This window comes from Choloepus didactylus, chromosome 2, assembly GCF_015220235.1.
Source record: "Choloepus didactylus isolate mChoDid1 chromosome 2, mChoDid1.pri, whole genome shotgun sequence".
Taxonomy (NCBI): domain Eukaryota; kingdom Metazoa; phylum Chordata; class Mammalia; order Pilosa; family Megalonychidae; genus Choloepus; species Choloepus didactylus.
Genome location: NC_051308.1, coordinates 97,745,498 through 97,761,713, shown reverse-complemented (window position 1 = coordinate 97,761,713; position 16,216 = coordinate 97,745,498). Strand labels below are relative to the sequence as shown.

General features: G+C 44.1%; 1 protein-coding gene across 2 annotated transcripts in view; it reads right to left on the bottom strand.

The window, feature by feature from the left end:
* Nucleotides 1–14,496, bottom strand: part of ILDR2 (immunoglobulin like domain containing receptor 2) — a 61,565-nt gene extending 47,069 nt beyond the window's left edge. For both annotated transcript variants that reach the window (XM_037825440.1, XM_037825441.1), the window contains exon 1: nt 14,220–14,496. In XM_037825440.1, coding sequence (XP_037681368.1) covers nt 14,220–14,325 — 106 coding nt within the window. In that variant the 5' untranslated portion in view covers nt 14,326–14,496. The remainder of the gene's footprint in view (nt 1–14,219) is intronic.
* Between the last annotated feature and the right edge of the window lie 1,720 nt (nt 14,497–16,216).

Sequence of the window (16,216 nt, the reverse complement as noted above, 5' to 3'; positions counted from 1 at the left end):
CCCCTTCACCACCCCCAAGTGCTGACAGGGCTCATTTCATGCTCCCTGACCCACACAGCTGGATTAGGAAAACAAATTTCTTCTTTGCAGTGTTCCCTTAAATTCTACCACATTAAATTTTTAGATTAATTGTAATTCTTTTTCAAACAACTTATTTGCACCCCTATTTTCTGGGTGACAAAAATGGGACAGAGATGAAGCGACTTCAGGTAGCAGGAGCTGAGGCTGGGTAATCACAGGCATTGTTTCCCAGACAATGCTGTGTACTTGACCATACCACCTTTCTGTTCTGCTACCTATTCAGGCTCTGCTTGGGTAAAACATATTTCCTAGCCTTTCTAGGATAAACAAAACTAGCAAAGAAGGCAGCTGCTATACAGAAATGTTGTGGTTTTCTTTCTTTTTTTTTTTTTTTTGAGAGTTAAGAATGGTGTTTTTTAGATTACTAAGACTAGCCTCCTTCCCAGTTCTGTTCTCTGTTAATGAGATTAGCCAGTTGCGCAAGTTATTGGACTTCCTTAACAATTATTAATAGAGGTTAGTCAATTCTCAGCATCTTCCATGACACACATATAAACTCATGCTCCAAGGAGTAAGGAATACATTCTCAGAGACATCTGCCTTTTTATAGCATAATACTTAAAAGCATGGATTTTGGAGTAGGCCTTAAATTAGAATCGAAGCTTGACCATTTACCTAGCTGCATGAATCCAGACAGATTACTCAATTCTTTTGAGTTTCAGTTTCCTCACTGGTAAAGTCAGGATAACAGTAACTACCTTATGGAGTTGTCTGAAGGTTAAATGAGATTTTATCCTAAACACTAAGGATAATATGTGGATTTTTAGCCAGCAATTAATAAATACAGCTGTTGCTGCTGCTGCCAAGAATAGTCCGTTGACTGTGCTAAGCACTTCTGTGGAGCTATGAACCTAGAGCTAGGTGCATGAGACACTAAGTGTGTACAGGGCAGAAGGGCACAAGAAGGCTGGAATATGTAATCAGTAGTTCAAGAGCAGTGTCTTGGTGTGCTCATCTCTGCACAATCACACATGTACTTCCAGGAAGTCAGAAACAGAGAAATCGGGTGTGTGTGTGTATATTTTGCACATGCCTAGGCATATGTACATGTGCAGGCTTAATGGGAACCCTGGGGCTCTTAACTAAGGATAGATCTGGATAGATGGAGAGGATGACATTAGGAATTACGAAGGTTCGTTGGATCTTTGAAGACCACAAGCGCAAAGAGTTAGAGATCAAGTTGAAGAATGCCAACTCCTGTTTCAGCTCTAAAGGCTTCAAACTGTAGGATGAATGCCAACCCAATTCCCAAGCCCACCCTGACTAAGCTTACCAAGAATCCCATTCCTCCTGAAGGGTGGGGTCTAGAATTGCTCTTCTGGTCCTAACCCTGGATCCTGGGTGAGGGTTTGGGCCACCTATACCCATTGAGCTGCATCTCTTTCCCTCAATCTGTCCAGGAGACCATGTTCCCATCTTGATGTCCTGATTTGCAGTTGGGCTGTCTCAGTTGGACTGAAGCCTTGCTTTGACTCTAGTCTGCTTGCCTAGGGCCCCAATACCAGCCCCTTCTCCTGTGAGTTGGGTATTATTTCCTATACCCCTCATGCATGGCTGGTCCAAATCTGAAACAGTGATGTTGCTGTCACCGTGGAGCCTCTGTGGTTGCCAGTTAGTCCATTTCCCTTTGGGACCCCTCCATTGGGTCCTTGGGAAAAGCCTCTGTTTCCCTGTGGATCATAAGAACTGACTACAAGATTTTAATTGCAAATGTAATTTTAGTTTACTTCCATTCCCTTTCTTGTTATCTTATGTTTACAACAGTGCTATGACCAGTACCAATCTATTTGCCCCAGCTGGTTTTTGTCAGATCATCTAGTCCATTTGTTTAGCTTAGTCTCTTTACTTATCTTTACTAAACTGAAGGATTTACAATGCCATTGTAAACTGAAACCTAATGCTTACCCTAGCTCTTGTCAGTTTCCAGGCTTGTGCCTACACACTTTCAATTAACCATAACCGATCAATCAATATCTGCCAATGTCACTATCTCCATCTCCCTTTGTCTAAATCCCATAAAAACCTTAAACCCTTTTGACTCGGGGAGATAGATCTGAGCACGCTTTGCTCTAGTCTCATTACACACAGCTGTGTAATAAACCTCTTTCTCTCTTTGCAACCCTGGTGTCACAGAATTGATTCCTGTGCGTATTGGGCAGCAAGCCCTACATTTGTTCAGCATCACTGCTACCCACTCAACTTCCCAAAATACTTCTCACTGGATCCATCTCCCAGATCACAGACACTGAAATTTGGCCTGGGAACACCCTCCCTTTGGCTCCCATTCCTAAAAGGTCTGACCTATAGCTAGGTTAGTGTCCTGAGTTTGGCCCCACTTCTTAGGGCTTTGTTGTTTTTCTAGTTCACCACTTGATAGATGCCAAAAAACCTAGTACTTTTAAGCTGTAGGTACTTCTTATAGCCTATATAATTCTGTATAGGCTAATAAGAATATATTACTGTAACACTGAATGTCAGGTAAATAAATTAAAATTTATCAGCCTCTATGTAGCTGATTTGTGCATTTGAGCTAAGAAATCTGGTTCACTTCATGGTTCTTGTTACCAGTTAAGTCTCAGGCCGTCTACTCCCTTGGGCATCATCTGCATACCTAACAGATTTACTTTAAGTTAAACACATCTAAACCTCATTCATCATCTCATCTTTACCTACACCAAATATTTCTTCCAAATGAGCCCTTCATTCCCAGGTCTTTAGCCAGTATACCACCTATCCTATCACCTTAGATAGAAATCTTAATCACCCTTTATGATTATCTCTCTGTCCCTGATCACATTCAGTTGGTCACTCTTAAATATCTCTCAAATTTGTCCCTCTCTATTCCCACTGTCACTACTTTAAATCAGATTTTTATTCTTGCTTCTAGCTAATTGTTATTAAGCACTTACTATGTGCCAGAGCTGTGCTAAGCGCGGTATCTAAATTAATTCTTTCAAAAACCCTATAATGTAGGAATTATTATTATACCCATTTTATAGATGAAGAAACTGATTCTCAGAGAATGTTTGTAACTTGCCTAATATCTCAAGGTTAGCAGTTGCCAGACAGATTTGAATCCAGGCTAACTGGCTCCAAAGCTCTGAATAATCACTTTACAGAGGTCCTCATTACCTCCTGGGTTTTATAACAGCCTCCTAAGTGGTCTCCAGCCCAATCCACTCTCCACATTCTTTCTAGAGTACTATTTTTAAAACATGTAGACACTCATGTCAGTCACTTGATTTAAGGCATCCAATTGATGCTCCATTCCTTCCAGGATAAAATCCCAATTCCTTGATAGGGCATATAAGGCCTTCTCCATGATTTGGCTCCAACCACATTCCAGCCATACTGAAATATTTTCCATACCTTGCCTATGACTATGTTATTCCCTCCACCTGGGAAGGAGTTCCCAGGAGACAGACATGGGAAGGTGTCCCTGGGAGTCAGACAGAGAGAAACACCGAGTGTGCGTCATGCACACACGTGAAGGCATGCCGTGCCAGCACAATGAGTGGACAGGACTTTGAGTCCAGGCACTAGTGACACCATAGGGACCTGAGTTACAAAGTTCTTATAAAGAAAATTACAGAGGTGCAGAAAGAATCTGTGCTTCACCCTACAAGCTAAAGCAGATGTTCTGGAAACCTGGAGAGTCGGCTTACCGAAGAGAGCAAAACACAACAAAAGCAGTAAAGGGAAGCATACTGTATAGAACACACCTGTAAAAATTAGAACTTGTAAAAAAAAAAAAGCAGACTCCTGAATGAAAGATGCACTAGATGGTGTATTATGGATCACAGGTAGTATGTTATACTTGCAGACGAGGGAGTCATTGTTGATAGAACACAAAACCATTCTTTCAGTTTTTATTGTACCCCTGACTCTCAGGAAACTGTCCTTGACTATGTAATTCAAATCCAGTCAAAAACATATTTGAAAATACTATGCTAGGTGTTGGAAAAGCATTTAAGAGACCACTCCCTGATCTTGAGAAATTCAATATCAATTCTGTTTCTAACTACAAGGTCCCTGAGGGCAGGGACCAGGATTTAGTTGGTCTTGAATCTCCAGCATACAGCAAAGTTACAGAATATAGTTGCAGCTCAAAAAATGTTTGTGGAATAAATGCATGGATTAATGAACGAATGAATGAAAAAATGAGTCTGAGGGGCCTTTCTTAGTAGAGAATGAATGCTGGCCAATAAATTGGAAAGCTGCCTAAAGATAAGAGTGGTGAGTGACAGCTCAGAGCAGCAGCCCCACCTCAGCTGTGGCTAACTAGCACCAGGCTAGGGAGGATGAGCACCAATTGCAGACAACGCTTCCCTGCATGTGGCAAAATCAGGTCCTGCCCCAATTCTCATGTAAAGAAAAGCATTCTATATATGACAAACTGTGTTCTTGCGAGAATAACAAAAGCAGCATCTAAAGCGATGCAGTTCTTATTTTAGCACTTTCATTTTTTCTTTAAAGCAGTTCCTTTTCCCCACTGGTTGTAAGCTATGCCTGCCAACATCTTTGAGAGGCAGATCTACAAGCACAGCCCCATTTTAGAGAAACAGGGATTGCTGAAGGTCATGGAAAATTATCATCATTAGAGACAAGCATCTTTAGAAATTCTGGATAATGCTCACCCTTCCCTTAACTCTTTAAGTTCCAGAAACAGGATTAGACTTCAGAATTGCTCATTCTCTAACATACCTTGGCCTTCTGACTCCTAAGGTTTTTCTTCCACTCAGTGTTAAGAATACAAATCTTTTTCTTGCCTCCAAGTTAGTCGTTCTTTAAGAAATTCATTTTTTGTCTTCACACTTCTAACCTATTTTCCCGATTTCCTAAGATACTTTTTAGGAACAATTGATAGGCAGAACTTCTAAGCGTAGGAGATGAATAGGGGGTGTCCAATCATCTCTTCTAGGTTTTGTCCATAGTCCAGAAAAGGAAAGAAAATTTGTCCATCCTTTAGTAGCACTGTCAAGATGGGAGGAAAACATTCTGGGAAATGTTGAACTACAAGTTTGAGGTTTAAAGCCAAAGAGAATGTGGCTTGAATTTTTTTTTAGAAGTAAGAACAACTCATCTTGATATAATTAGTTTTAAAAAATTAAATAAAAAGGCTTTACCAAGAATAATAGAAATTCCCTTCGTATCACCCTGTTTTCTAAGCCTGGTTTTCTACCCTTCCCATTGATTCTATTAGTTAATCAATTTCCTTCCAATAAATTCCTTTCCTACTTAAATTGGCCAGAATCAGTTTCTCCTGCTTGCTACCATGATACTTGATTGCTTGATCCACTTTAGATTTAGGGTGACCCGATGTACAATTTTGAGGCTAAACAACCTGATGGCACTTTTATATGTTTTTTCCCAAGAGTACCAAAAGGTAGCATAATTTCCCCCTTTTCCATGTGGCTATGGTAAATGCCAGTGCTGTCCCTCACCAGATGGGCTTTACTCATGGGCTAGTTATTGTTTTCTACCAATAACTTCGGTGCTGGTGCACACAGACCTTAACATTCATTAAACGTAAGTTCTTTGTGTCAAACTAAGCCATGCTTTCCCATTCTCTGCCACCACTGTGCAGATAAAAGCCGAAAGCTTATCTCCTTTCTGTCTGATTTGCCTAGTCTTCCAGAGATCTGAAATGAGCTCATGGATGATGTCTAGCCAGCTCACATGCTGTTCCATTGTGACCAAAGTAGAGTTAAAAGAGGTCAGTGTCTACCCTTCAGGGCAGGGGTACTTTGGAAACTGTTCTGATTTAGGTGGATCAGATTTCTGGTATGGACCAGCCATTGAGACAGAGAAAAGTTCTGTAAGAAGGCTCTCATCAGCCTTTACCAACTTGTTATTTCCAGTCTAGATCTCTCCTCTGAGCACTTGACCCAAATTTATAACTTCATTCTCCATCTGGATATTCCACAGCATCTCAAAGTCATCACTTTGTAGATGAAGACCCTGCCTTCCCCTTTCTTTTAGTGAAAGAACCTCCCACGTTTTAATTTGGCCAGCCAAGCCAGCCAAGCACTATATTTCCTAGCTTTTCTTACAGCTAATTGTAAGTTCATGTGAATAAGTTAAGGACAATGACATATGAGAAGAGATATGTACAACTTTTGGGTCACCTCTCTAAAGATAAGCTGCTTGCCCTGGACCTCTGCTTTCCTTGCTCTCACTAGATGAGAAATGGCTATGTCTGGAGGAGTCTTGGGAGCTACATATTGGGAACAGCAGAGTTACCTCCATTAGATCTGCACTGTTACCAAAGGACTGTTACAGGAGAGAGAAATTAACTACTTGTGTGAGTTACTTTATTTGGGGGTTTCTTTGTTATAGCAGCTTAGACTATAACACAATGCACAAAACTGAGCCTTTATCTCTCTTCCATACATGTTTCTCCTCCTGTGTTAATTCGTGTCCATTAATTTAAGACTTCTCCATCACTCTTAGGTCAGATATCTGGAGGCATCTTTGATACCCCCCTCCCTCTGACCTCCACATCCAACCAAGCTAGTCCTACTTCCTCCACTCTGGTCACTCTGTCCACTTCTCTCATTCCCACTACCCCATGTGAGCTAAGACTCATCATGTCTTGCCTTTTTGCAAGGGTTCCGTTGCTGGCTTCTGTTGCAAATCTTGCCCATCTCTAATTCATTCTCAATGAGGTCCAAGTGATATTTCTAAAATGCACACCTGGTCATGCTACTCCCTTCCTCTGACCCTTTAAAAATTCCACCTAGACTTCAGGGGCACAAAGGTCCCTTTCAGATTGGGCCAACTCCCTTCTTCCTTCTCCAGTACTAAATGCTCCAACCATACTAAAGTATTTGTAATTTTGAGAAAACATCATGTCCTCCCTTGATTCCCGGCCTTTGCATATGCTGTTCTCTCTGCAAATTTCCCTTTCCCCAAACCTACTATTTCCCTGGTAACTCCTACTTATCCTTCAGGACCTGGCTCAGCTATCACTGCCTCTATAAGCTTCTTCCTGCTCTTACACAGCAGTTATAGCACTCGAGGAAATCATGTCACCTTGCCTGAGAATTTCCTATTTAGTCACCTATCTTCTCCATCAATAACAAGTTCCCTCCTGCAGGGTCCTAAAGACTCTGCTACACAATAGGTACTCAATACATACGTTGAATGATTCAACCCAGTTGATAAATTTTGTATTATTTTTTCCCAATTATTTGTTCCCTCCCACCCTTGAATTGTTCCTTGTAGGAAAAGTATACTTCCCACTCCACTGACTGGATTTGACCATGTGACGTGCTTTGCCAATGGAATGTAAGCAGATGTGCCATAAGCCATACCCAAGCAGAAGTTTGAAAGATACTTCCATGGTTTGTCTCTGTGTGCCCCCTCCCTCTGAACATCTCCCTTCCACCATGAGAATAACATGCCCCAGATAGTGACGCTCCTTCAGCCTGGGTCCTGGAATGAGAAGACACTTGGAACTGAGTCAGCTTCACCAAGATGAGCCAACACACAGCTGATCTGTGGCTGGCTGCAACCTTCACATAACACGAGCAAAAATTAAATGTTCATTGTTGTGAACCATTTTTTTTGTTGTTGTTGCTGCATCAAAATACTGACTAATACACCTAGTTGGGCTGGGATGGGGTCAGATACAGAAAAGGGGAGGTTCATAATAAACATTGAGGGCCTGCTATGTGCCAAACATTGTGCTAGAAGTTTTACATAATTTCACTTTAATTATCATAATAAGCCTGTAACATAGGTAAGCTTCACATTTTAAAGCCAAAAAAAAAAAAAAATGTAAAAAAGGTTAATGGAGCTTTTAAATCCAGGTCAGTTTGAGCTGACCCTTCCCTGAGCACCTGTAAGGCTGCATCCTGATGAGCCAGGGGCATGGAAGGAGTAAGGAGGCAGGATTCCAGCTGAATGCGAGGGTCCTACTCCTAAATCAGAGCAGCACTTCCTGCAGGGCTCCAGATACTGAAGTAGAACAGAGGAAAAAGCATGTTTCTGAGTGCATCCTTCTCTCTTGGCCAACAAAGAACTCAAGGCATCCCAAATTCCTTCTTTGATTTCAGAGAGCCAAAAACTATCTCAAAGACCAGGATTTTAAGCACACATATGCCAGAGCTTTATTTTGTGTGGATGTTGGATACACAGTACCAGCCCCTAGGCCCAGATGGGTTCTGACGTGCCGCAGTATCTGCTTTATCACTGGGTCATGTTCTCTACCCTCCTACCCTCACGATTTGCAAGGACACACCTTACTTGCTCCTTTCCCATGTATCTCAGAATTTAATTAGGAATACTAATAGCCATTCTTTCTCACTTTTTCCCTGCAATATTTCCCTGAATTCTATGAACTTTGAGCCTTAAAACCCAATGCCCGGAGGAGGCGGGGCAAGATGGTGGATTGGTGAGGTGTATGTTTTAGTTACTCCTCCAGGGAATTAGGTAGAAAGCCAGGAACTGTGTGGACTGGACACCACAGAGCAATCTGACTTTGGGCATACTTCATACAACACTCATGAAAATGTGAAACTGCTGAGATCAGCGAACTCTATAAGCCAACTTGAAAGGTGAAATCACTGCCCTCCCCCCTACGTGGGATCAGACACCCAGGGTAGTGAATCTGCCTGGCAACGTGGAATACGACTCCTGGGGAGGAATGTAGAACCGGCATCGCGGGATGGAGAACATCTTCTTGACCAAAAGGGGGATGTGAAAGGAAATGAAATAAGCTTCAGTGGCAGAGAGATTCCAAAAGGAGCCGAGAGGTCACTCTGGTGGGCACTCTTATGCACAATATAGACAACCCTTTTTAGGTTCTAATGAATTGGGGTAGCTGGTGGTGGCTCCCTGAAACTATCAAACTACAACCCAGAACCCATGAATCTTGAAGACAATTGTATAAAAATGTGGCTTATGAGGGGGGACATCGGGATTGGGGGGGGCCATAGGGATCACACTCCCATTTGTCTAGTTTGTGGATGGATGAGTGGAAAGGTGGGGGAAGGAAACAAACAAACAAACAGACAGACAAGGGCACCCAGTGTTCTTTTTTACTTTAGTTGCTCCTTTTCACTTTAATTATTATTCTGGTTATTTTTGTGTGTGTGGTAATGAGGGTGTCGGGGATTGATTTTGGTAATGAATGTACAACTATGTAATGGTACTGTGAACAATCAAATATACGATTTGTTTTGTATGATTGCGTGGTATGTGACTATATCTCAATAAAATGAATAAAAATAAAAACAAAACAAAACAAAAACCCAATGCCTCATAAGAGACACCATGTATGTTCATCTAAAGTTCTAGGATGATCCTCTATAACCTCAAAAGAATATTTTCCTTAGATTCAGGCACTTGAAGCAACCACGGCATATTAAATCAGTGATACTGTTTATTAATTTTTTAATCAATAAGATACCATGGACATGGACAAGTCACTTATTCTCTCTGAGTCTTGGGTCTTCTTATGCATAGGCATGTAATGCCAGCCTTGCTTACTTAGAAGGATTACACAAGATAATGGTATACAAGAGGCATTTCACACTTGGAAAAGCATCATAGCATGTGAGAAAAACAAGAACACCAGCAACCACATCATACTTTTCTTTATATGCCTAATTGGGAAAAGAAGGTTTAAGAGCTAAAATATTTGGAAGGAATGAAGAAGACAGTGATTCCTGGAGCAAAAAGTTGAGCCTGGAAGGGACATTCTAAGGGCCCTGTTGGCTGGAGTAGAATTCATGGTATTTGACTGCCTCTTTTTACCAGTTCCCAATTTGAACATGGTGAATCACCCTACCCTGTCCACCAAGCATTGAATGCCACTCCATTTGTTCCTCTGAAAAATTCTAACAAGAGCCTAGCTGGTGTTTTTCATTCCAATTACTAATGGTCTTGAAAAGACTGAAGAAAACTAGGGCTCCCTGATAGCTCTTCACTGGATGAATTCTAAAAGGAAACCTGGACTGTCACTTTTTAGTTTGGACTTCCAACTCCCAGATGATCATCAAAATACATGGAGAAAAGTTCAGAACCAAAGAATCATAGAGCTGAATGTGACCTTACAAGTCATAACATTCAACAGATTATAAGACCAAAGCCCCAGTCTGCCCTTGGTTATAGAGCTAATATTTGTAGGAGATGGGACTGAAACCCAAACCTCAACTCCCATGTCAGGGTTCTTTCCACTAATCAAGCACTAGTATCAATATTAATAACACAGTACTAGCTTGCACTAAGAATACCAGTACTAATACCCAAGTCTATAAACTAGCTACCCTGCAGAATCATGTGAGTCTAAAATCTAAAGAATGATGGAGATATTGAAAACAATCCTCCACTCCTAGTCTAGAGTGAAGAAACTAGGCTGGGGAGTGGGGGAGTGGGTGGGCAGGGAAGCTATGATAAACTATTGAAAGAAGATGCTCCAGTATGAACAAGGTGTGTTCCATGGGGAAGTAGAACAGAGAAAGGAGAGAAAATGGAAGATATATAGGACAGGAAAGGAGATAATGGAAGCTGAGGTTTCAGCAATCCCTATGGAGCTCTTCATTCTCCAGGGCTAACAACTCTTTAACTCAGACCCAAGTCTGTCCTCACATAGTCACCAGATACCTACCTGAATGCAAACCAGACCAGATAACAACCGTTCCCAGATACCTCCATTCCCACGGCAAGCTAGATTAGGAGCCCCTCTGAGGCACCCCACAATACTTGGTGCAGGTCTCTATTATTGCCACTTCATAACTATCCCCACCACCAGACTGTGAGCCCCTTGAAGGCAAGGAGCTGTGTCTTATTCATCTCATTAACCCTAGTGCAATACCTGGGACACAGCAGCAACTCAATGACTGGCTATGCATGAATAAATGCCTTAACCCTGCCATCATCTCTTCCAGGAATTGCTTTCAGAGTGCTCTATTCCCATCCCTGGTTGGGGTTCGGTATGCCTCCTCTATGCTCTCATAGCATGTATGGCTCTCATCACAGGACCCTTCACCTCCATGTCAAAATTATCTGCCAACTTTTTTGAGTCACTGCTTAGACTGACAACTCTTTGAGGGCAAGAACTGTGCCTTTAATCTCTTTAGTCTCAGCCCTTGTCATAGTACTTAGAAATAACAGGAATTTAGTACACACTTGTAGGAGGAATGAATGGATGGATAAATGAATGAAACCAAAAGGGTACCAAAAGAAATGCTAACAGAACAAGCAATCTTCATCTGAGAAAGACCCAAAAGAATCTCCAGGAAAACACACTGCCTGCTCAGGGAATGTGTTTCCAGTGTCGACACAGCTCCAGTGTTTCTCACAGCTTCTGTTGCCAGGATAGTATGAAACACCACCCATATCCAGGAACAAAAGACACAGTGAACCCTCCTTCAAGTCTGATTGCTAGATGGCACCTGTTGCTAAAATAGCAGCTGGTAAGCATTTTGCTTTATTCAAAACAACAACAACAAAACAATCTATTACAAGAAGCAGCATCACAATGACAAGAAGAAATCATGAGGCTAAATATACAGCAGAAAGAAATACGAAATTTTAGCAATGAAAGACAAGGAAGGAGCTGCTAGAGCCTGAGGGGAAAAAACTGGTGTGGATTAGAAATAGCTCAGCCTGCATTAAAAGAAAACAAGGAGAGGGGAAGTAGAAGAAGAGAGGGGGGAAGGGGGGAGACGGAGAAAGGCAGAGAGAAAGAGAAAGAAAAGGAGAGAGGCAGAGAGAAAAAGAGGGAGGGGAGAATCTGTCCTTTCCTTTCTCCCTCCCTTTCCATCATCCCCTCAAGAGAGAATTCATTGATTGGGCTGGACTAAAATTTCTCACCTTTCCTCTCCTGATTTCTCTGTGAAGAATGAGTCTGAATCCATCTCACCCTTGACTGCTCCTCTCTCCTTCCTCCCCCTCCCCAGCAGCCATTGTTACCTCCTCTACCTTGCTCAGGCTAAGAGGCAGTTTGTCCACTGGCACCTCTGATAACAGTGATGGCATGGGATGGGGGATGGAAAGCTGGATTGGGGACACCATGGGTGATCGATGGGATCTCTGCAGCTGGCCTCACTTGCAAAGCAAAGAAACCCAGACCATCTGACAGCTGAGATGGCCCTGACAACTAACCTGTTGCCTGCTTCGAGGCAGAAGCAGCCTCTCTGGGTGCAGATGGCAGAAGTCACAGACAAAGCATCAACTCCCCTCAAAATAAAAAAACAAAACAAAAAAAACCCAACAACACCAAAAATACAGAGAGGCAGTTTAGAAGAGTGCAAATAGGACTGACCTGGGGTTTGGGAGAACTGAGCTCTAGTGCCTGCTCTATCACAAATTTGGAGTGTGCATTTGACCTCGTTGGACTAGATTTCTTGTGGTCCCTTCCAGTCTATAGGTTTCCCTTCTCCCTCCCGCATCCCCTCCCTGCAAATCCCCAGAATGCTTCTGTTGGGCAGACCCCTGGGTGACTGGAAAAGCACTTTTTGACCTAGTAACCCTTCCCGAAATGCTCAGCTAGCTTCAGTGAAGTGGTGGCCCACCAGCTGGAGACCTAAATTCCCCTCGAAGACAACCGAAGTACAGGCAAATTAGGGACGTTCAGAATCAGTGAGGGTGGAAGTAGAAAGCACTGGGCCAGGAGAGGGGGAAGGCATAGATCAGCCAAACCCTGAAATTAGAGATGATTCATACATGAATAATGTGGGAGGGATGAATTCAGAGCAGCCAAGAAAAGAGGCTAACTCAGCTGAGGGTCCCCTGCCTCTCAACCTAAAACTCAGCAGGGGGGACAAGAGCAAGTGTTAGGGCCCTGTGTTTGGAATAGAAAAAAATTCAGGCAATCAATAATCTTATTCTGAACCTAAGAGAAATGGAGTTTTGCCTTTCTTTCTTCTTAAATGTTTTTTCTTCTCTTGCAATTACTTCCTTCGATATTTTAAACTTGTTTTCCCCTTTTCCCATTGACTTGATTTTTGATTGATGCCCCCTAAAGGGGAATAACCTTCATGTTTTGTGCTATTTTCCATTTTCTCTCCTGCCCTACACTGTCCCCATCCTCTACTCACAACCTTTCTGACCCCTCACCTCTGTTTCCTTCAACACTTCTTCTCCTTGCTTTGAGTTGTTTCCTCTAATCCAATCCAAGCCTCCAAGCCACCAAACCTTCCTCAGCAGGAAGGAATCTCTCAGGGCTGGCCACCCTGCACAGCCAACTATGCCTTCCCTGCACACAATCATCATGTGGGAGAACATTTTAGGGACAAGAGCCTTTCCTGACTCTAGGAAAATGGGAAAAAAGTTCACAAAGAGAGAAGGGGGAGGGCACAAAGGACCTAGCTGGCCCCAGTGACTCTGTTCTGGGGGACAAGCCCAACTCCAACTCCTCTCCCAGACACTGTGAACGGTTACTCGGAATCCCTTTGCAAATTATCTCCATCTATCAGAAAAGCTCTAACTATGGGACCATTCCCCAAATGACACCAAGTGAGAGAGAGCTGGACCCTAAACTCCACAACCAACCAAGTCCCCATCCCCATCTCTTTCACCGTCTTTGCTTCCTTGCACCCTGTCAAGGGAGCCACAGAATGAAAGCCCAGGGTCTTCCTACTTCTCTAGGGAAGGAATTAAGGAGATCCAGCTCCCCTCCCGTAAAAAAATAAAATAAAATAAAATAAATCCGATCTCATAATTTATCAGTCTTCTCAGAGCTTTCATTTTTTCAGCCAGATTTTTCCCAGGACTCACGGCATTACAAACTCAGACTGAGAAAGGACCGTTGTTTGGAGGGGAAAAGGTACGTTCGATGGAACCACATAATATCGAGTCAAACACCTGCATCTCCATCCGTCTTGCCTGGAATCGGGCTTCTCTCTCGCCTCCCCCATCACTCATTCACACACTCACTTTCTCTCTCTCTCTCTCTCTCTCTCTCTCTCTCTCTCTCTCTCTCTCTCTCTCTCTCACACACACACACACACACACACACACACACACACACATTCCGAGTCCCCCTCCCCCACTTAACACCAGTCTGCTAAGCAGCTTTAAACGCAGTCTATGGCAGGGGAGAGGGGGAAGGGGGATAGGGTGGGCTGAGAAAGTATCACTACGGAATACACATAAAGTTATTTATCTCTGCAGAAAATGACTCTTACCTGTTAGCCAGAAGAGAGCAATCCACCTCAACACGACCCTGTCCATTTTTCCCAACGTCCCATCCAGATTAAGGAGTGAGGAAAGTGGGAAGCGGCAGAAATACATGGATATATATAACCGATAGGCATAGGGCAGCGGCAGGGCTGCGCCCGCGGGCGTGAGCGTGCTTGGGGCGTCCCTCGGCGCCACCGCCCACCCGGCGGAGCAGGCGGGGCCCCCGGATGGACCGCGCCGACTGCGGAGCGCGCGCTGCTGCGGGCACCCGGGAACCGCACGACGCTCGGACGGCGCATTCCCTCCAGCCGGCCCGCGCCGCCGCCGCCGCCGCCGCCGCTACCGCTACCACTGCGCACCCGCACGCCCAGGCAGCGCGGCGCCGGGCGCAGCGCCTCCTCGCCGCAGAGGCAGCCCGCGCGGGGGCGCCCGGCCGCCGCGCCGCCTGCTCCTCTCCTTGGCCCGCCCCTGCCCGCGCCTGTAGTCCGGGGGCTTCCAAAGTTACCCGGTCACGTGCCGGCCTCCGGCAGCCCGGGGATCATTGCTGAGTAACGAACACAGGGCCAGAGCGGGCAGAGGGGCCAGTGGGGCAGAGAGGCACACGGGAGGCGGCCCGGCGCGCTGCGCAGAGCAGGAAACAAACACGGTGGCTTTCCCCAGGGAAGCCAACGTTTGGGAAGACTGGGCACTCGTGCTCAAGCGAGTCCGGGGACGTGTGTACACAATTTGGAGACGGGGGGGGGTGGGCGGCGAGGTTCTGTGTATACATGTGGCTTCAGCCAATCTGAACTGGAGGAGAGGGTCACAGCGAAAAAGGTCGGGGCGACTTGGCATATGCCGCGGCGACTTGGCATAACCTGTTATGGGACTTAGACTAGCAAGTCCTCTAGGCAGGGGTGCTTGCTTGTGTTGCACATCCCTCTCCCTCTTCTGTCTGGTTCCCTCTCTGACAGTGCAAGGAATCAGGAGGCTCAGCAGTATTGAGAAAGGTAGGCGGGAATTCCGCATAAAAATTCTTTCTTTTTAAAACATTATGAGGTAGGATAAGGGCATACAGCCCTTTGACTGAAATATGTAAAACTAGAATGAAACAGTTATAACAGCAACACTTTATAATTTGCAGGGCACGTTCAAATTTTTTAAAAACGGATTTGTTTCCTGTATGTTGGAAAGGAGTTAAAATGTAGGCGTTTAGAGAGAGCTGAGAAATGTAGGCTTTGATTAATAAATACATAAACTAAACTATACCAGGTGCTAAGACCCAAAGCTACAAAGATGAATGACAATCTGCCCTTAAGGAACATCATCTTGAGTCCAAGGAAGGGAGGAAGTTCAGACCATAAAACTTATAATACATAGTCATAATAAAAGGGGGTAAATGCCATATTGGAGTTATAGAGAATGTGAATGTGGGAACATAGAGGAAAGAGCAATTCTGCCAAGGAAGGAAGAAGCACAACAATAAATAAGGAGTAACATCTGAATTGGCACTTGCAGAATGAGCAAGGTGGTGGAAAGAGGGGATTGCAAGGGCTTTTCCAGCAGAGAAGAAGAGACAAAACAGAGAGGTATAAAATTGCCTCTGAAGCCCTAAAAACAGAGGGGTTCTAGTCTTGAGAGAAGTTCCTGATGCAGAAAGACTGATTGTATGTGTAACAGGGATGATAGGGAAACATGTGAGAAAAGTGAAAGTAGACCCTGTTTCAGTGTTTCAGTGTTTTTTTTATGGCTGCCTGACATCTGAATTCTCTTCTTACTTTTGAAAATTTCCAACTACAGAAGCCAAAAGTCTAGATCCACTTCCCCAACTATCCCAGCTGAAGTGCAGACCCAGGTCCCAAGCATGGCTAGGCTGAGCCTCTCAGAGCTATGTGGATCTAGATGAAGTCATGCAAGAAGCAGGGACAGTGAAGAATCAGTCTTGCCACTGGGGCAGAAGCGACATGCAGTGTCCAGGGTAAGTAGTGGGGGAGGTGTGGCCAACACGTTGCTCTGAGGTATG